We start from the raw sequence: 5,146 nt of genomic DNA, 5'->3' as shown, positions 1-5,146 counted from the left end.
TGTTAATATTATCGGGTCGGGTCATTTTACCCGTTTATTTTAACAGGTGTTACACAACACGACCCGTTAAGATATCCGGTGTGATATGAAAACGACACGAACATGAAAAACACGACACAAATGTCAGGTGCACACTTCCAAAAATTAAAATAAGTATTTAATCTTCCGAAAATTCTCTTAGAAAAGTGCTATGCTTACTCCATTCAGCAAGAATTACTGAGTGTGTAAGTCGTAAATGCATATTATCGTTTAAAACAACAACAAAAAAAGGAAGTCCAAAAAATAGACCTACTTAAAATGCCAATTATCCACAAAATTAATACGTACATATACAAAATTCTTTGGTGATCAGGATTCTCTTTGAGTCCTTATTTTGAGAATCCTAGAAATCAAAAAATCATAACCATTCATCTCACATCCTGCTGTCATAAATTATTTAAATTTTTAATTTTTTTTACATGGCATAATAACTTTTAGCCACAGTGTGTAATAAGGGGCTATGATCGATTGATTCCTCCAAAATGATTCAAATCCGTTTTTGGGACCAAAATTCACGGACACACCTAGTAGGCTAGTAGGCTAGTAGGCTAGTACGATAGTAGTTGTGTGTCTTAAAAGCATAACACATAGGAGAGGGTTTCTTCCATGTCCGGGCTCATTCACTCTTTTCTTCAAATACCATTATTTTTCTCGGACATGGATATGCCCTCAGGATTCATTGATCATAATTCATCAAATTACGTAATTCAGATCATTGAAATTTAATTCAACGGTTACAAATAAAAATTCACTTTAAAATTATAATAATTTTAACCGTTTGATCAAATTTAAATGATCCGGATTACTAAATTTGGTGAATTACAACCAAAATCCGAAGAGGATCCATGTCCAATTTTTCTCCTTTTTTTTTTCCCAAATTTCAAGGCAAGGGAAGTAAATTTTAATTTTGCCACTACTGACATTTTCCTGGTTTCACTTCCCACCTGCCAATGCCATTCCTCCCTCCCGCACTCCCCTACTTTGCTTTGGCCCCATGAGAACGGTGTCGTTTAGCCACTGCTCGCTCACTGCCGCCTGGAAGCATATCATGCTGTCCCACGCGGACACAGAACACAGCCCAGCGCATCGCACCATCGCCAAATCTTTGGTTGGGGCGCTCTAAGTTCCAAAATTTTAAAAGATAGCACACGTGCATTACCCCCAAGAAACCATTACCCCATTCTTTCTTCCTATAAAATAATAGAGAAATATTACAAAAACTCTCTCAAAATTAATACTTCCGTGGACTCTCTCACACATCATTTTTTTCTACAATATTTTATAATATTAATGTTAAACCGTAAGTTGTCAGAAAATCTATGAAAAACCATTCTTTAAAAGAGTCTCTTTAGCTTTTTTTCTCAAAACAATATTAAAAATGAAAAATTCCACTAAGTTGCACAATGAATTAACGAATAATAATTTAGTTAAACAAGGGGTAGAGAGGATCTGAATTCAAAGACAGAAAGTTGAAAAGGAGACGCTAACAAGCTATTAATTAGAACATTTTGTCATTTACTCACGAAAGTCTAACTTAAAACCAATCGCTCATAAAAATCGAACATAAAACTATTAATCATAAGTACAGAAAAATAACACTAATACAGAAAGGAGGATAAACCAATTTAAACAAAAGAACCAATCATAATAAAATTAATTAATAGTATTTTTATGCTTTTGTACAACTAAATAAACCCATCAGTATGAGCTGTTTCCACATAATTAAGCCAACAACATAATTACAGAAACCATAATTTTGTCTTAAAAATAGGATTATCAATTATTTATGTTTAAATTATTTCCTTGTAATTTGAACTCTTCATTTTGTCTTTTTTACTCATAATCTTTGTTTAATAATACAAACGCGTCCCCCTATGTATTCGATTTTTTTAACCCGATGGGGGAAACCCGAAACCCGAGGCCCAACGATCCTTTCAATTTCCCAAAAAATTATTTTTAAAAAATAGAAAAATGCAAATATTACCGGGAAACCGACTCAGCCAGTTTCCCTATTTTTTCCACGAGCTCCGGAGACAGCTTCTTAGCCGGTTTCCTCTCCTTCTCGGGTCGAAAATTGAAACCCAAAGCGTCCGAAACTTCCTCAGAGCTCCACCCGGCTTTTCGGAGCGAATCCGAGAACCGATCCGCTTTAAGCAGCAGCGCGTCGAGCACCGCTTGGTTATCCAGCATGACCATTTCTCCCTCGAAAAAGCCGGAGGCCGATACGGAAACAATGTCTGATATATCCGTGTCGCTCCACCCGCCCTGTCTCAAAGCCGACCCGATTTGATCAATGTACTCGTCCACCCATTTCGGGATTTCGAACCTCGACGGCATATCGAAGAACCTTTCCGGCGAAGAGCACGAGGACGAGGAAGAGTTTGAATTCCTCCGGCGACGATCCACGGCGGCGTCGCTCCAAAACTCGACCCATCTCGGTGTTTTGGTTCCTGACCCGTAACCAGTGTCTAGGCTCCGCCGCGAGAAATTCGAAGACGACCCGGCCGATTTCTCGCTCACTGATCTCTGCTTCTTTAGGATATACGGGTCGGTCTCCGATTTCCGAAACAATGACTCCCGCTCGAAGAAATCGGATAGATCCAACCCGCAACAGAAGATCCGATTCTCGTCGACGAAGAAGATGGGGTTCCCCGCCAAACAGGGGTTGCAAGGAATGTAGCAATGGTTGAAAATTGGTATCAAAAGCGGGGCTCTCTTCAAAGCGGTTCTCGCGACCCGCAAGGCCTTTTCCGGGTCGGACGGTCTCAGACCCCAGGACTTAGACCAAAGGGTGTTCCTCGCGATTTGAAACGAAATCGCAGCGATCGGGAGGTCGAGCGAGGCCTTGAGACCGAGGCGGGCACCGGCGGCGCGCCAGTCCGGGAAACCCGGGCCCACCGGCAACCCAGCTGAGAGAATGGCTTTGAGGTCGGGAGGGAATATGAATCCGAACTCAGCTTCTGCCCGGGCGAACTCGGATTCGGACAGACCCGGCTGGACCTGGAAACCGGAACTTTTGAGGTGGGATATGACGTTGTCAGCTAACGAGGCGAAGGAGAGAAGGCCATTCCGTACGGGAAGGGTGGATTTTGAGGCGGTTGTCGGGGTTGGTGGGCCAGCAGCGGCTCGGGCGGAGAGGCGGCGGAGGCCGGCTACGTGAGCCGGGTTGAGGCCGGTCATTCGCCGGTCGACGTCGACCATTGTGAATCGGACGGAGATGGGATTTGGAATGCAGGTGGCGTGTTTGTGAAATGGTCCGAGTGAAGTGACAACAAGGGACGGTGTGCGGGAGAAGGTGCCGACTGCTGCCGAATGGGGAGTGCTTTTGGGTGGGGAGAGAAGATGGAAGGACTTGGTTGTGAAAAGCAAGATTGGACATTTATAGCCGCTCTAATGTGGACCCCATTCAGATTTTGGTCTTGTTTTATTTTAATATTTTCATTTTTCTAGCCCAGGCGTTACTAAATTTACTAATTAATTTCCCTTGGATTTTTTTTATAATGACTAACCTACTAAATTTACCAATGTTTTTGGTTATTTGATTGACCACAGTAATTGACCATGATCCGATAAAGAACAATTTATAATTGTATCTAAAGTTCCGAGTTCCTTTGTTTTTTTTTATATATATATTATAAAATCAAATGATAATATGGAGATTAACTCAAACTCATATAAGAACAATTTATAAGAGCATGCAAGGTCCTTCATCTCATCAATGTAAGATTTATTCTCAATATTCCTCCTCACGCATAACAAATTTTCTAGTCGAACACTTGGACAATATAACTCGGGTGAGGTGGAGCACGTGTGGCATTTGGGCTTCACATGTGGGACAACATACTCTGATAGCATGAAGAAATTTAAGTTTCTACTATAAAACAAATTAGCAAAATAGGAAAAAGCCCAACATCTTATAAGTCTATGTCAAGTCCCTCTCCTCGTCAATATGGAATTCATTTTCAACATTAATATTGCTCGTAAAATACAAATTATGAAATTAGCTTCCTAGATGAGATATCAAATATAAACGGTTTTCAATTTTATGTACTTTTTTATTGTTAAAACCGCAAGCTCAATATACTTTGTTGTTAAAACATCAAACATGAAATATTGCTTTATTTTGAGGGGTAATATTTATGTTTTTTCTGATCAAGTATAACTTTTTTTTTATTCAATAAATTTTTTTTCTGTCGAGATTTTCCTTAAAAAAAAAAAAAACGCATGAAATGTTGCTTAGATGAAATATTCTTCTATATATGATTCTAATCATTAAATCCATAAATTGTTTGATAAAAGAAATTGATGTTCTTTTAGAAATATATAATTTTACCAACTTCTTGAGCAACGGCTAAAAGTTAGAAAGTGTGGTATTTGGGGAATTGATTGTGCTTTGCTGTGAGGTTGTCTCTTTTCTAACGGGATTTTAGTGCAACAAATTCCTAGACCTAATTATTAAGCAAAAACAAGCTTTGTTTGTGCTAATTGGTGTTTGTTTTTTCATAATCGATATTATCTTCATTAAAAGAAAATATGGTCTGAGCCTCACAATGAGTTAATATAATGTAGTTTAAATTCGTCTTTAACGTCTTTGACGAGAATAGAACCTAAAACTTGATGCTTTTTGGGATATCACTAAACTGTCTATAGAAGAGAAATATTACCAGATTGCAGTACTAAGAGGTTGGTAATTGGTATTTTAACAAATAAAAAAAGCAGAAGACTTGATGCCTTCTTTCTTCTGCTATATATGAAAAAGCGGCCCATAAATAATGATGCGTTTTGGGTTTGATTTCTTGGCCGAAAAGATAAAAGGGAAGGAAACCATCATCATGATCAAACCACGACATTGCTGTACACTAGACGTTCAATTGCTTTCTAAATATTTTATTTAGGAAAACAAAGCATTTTTATTTTTATTTTTTCTTTTAGCTGCGAAAATATTAAGATCCCTAATCATTGGTCATCAGAATAATAAGACCAACAAGGAGATTGATGTTCCTCAATGTGAGAGCATGCTTAATTGGATCATGAGAACTGGAAAGAAGATTATCTTAAAAGTGGAATTCTCTGTCACCTCATATTTTTAGCATAATTAATGTTTTAT

The 5,146-nt window shown here is 38.6% G+C and overlaps 1 protein-coding gene across 1 annotated transcript; it reads right to left on the bottom strand.

Moving 5' to 3' along the window:
• Window positions 1–1,663: 1,663 nt before the first annotated feature.
• On the bottom strand, window positions 1,664–3,387 carry LOC103403082 (uncharacterized). Its single transcript, XM_008341907.3, has one exon. The coding sequence runs from the start codon at window positions 3,238–3,240 to the stop codon at window positions 2,020–2,022; it is 1,221 nt and encodes a 406-aa protein (XP_008340129.2). The 5' UTR covers window positions 3,241–3,387; the 3' UTR covers window positions 1,664–2,019.
• Between the last annotated feature and the right edge of the window lie 1,759 nt (window positions 3,388–5,146).

The sequence above is a fragment of the Malus domestica genome, chromosome 02 (assembly GCF_042453785.1).
Source record: "Malus domestica chromosome 02, GDT2T_hap1".
NCBI lineage: Eukaryota > Viridiplantae > Streptophyta > Magnoliopsida > Rosales > Rosaceae > Malus > Malus domestica.
The sequence above is the reverse complement of the archived record's forward strand: the minus strand, read 5'-3'. Positions and strand labels throughout refer to the sequence as shown.

What these genes read in the sequence shown, in the direction of transcription:
- LOC103403082 (XM_008341907.3), bottom strand. Translation starts at nt 3,240, where the DNA reads ATGGTCGACGTCGACCGGCGAATGACCGGCCTCAACCCGGCTCACGTA.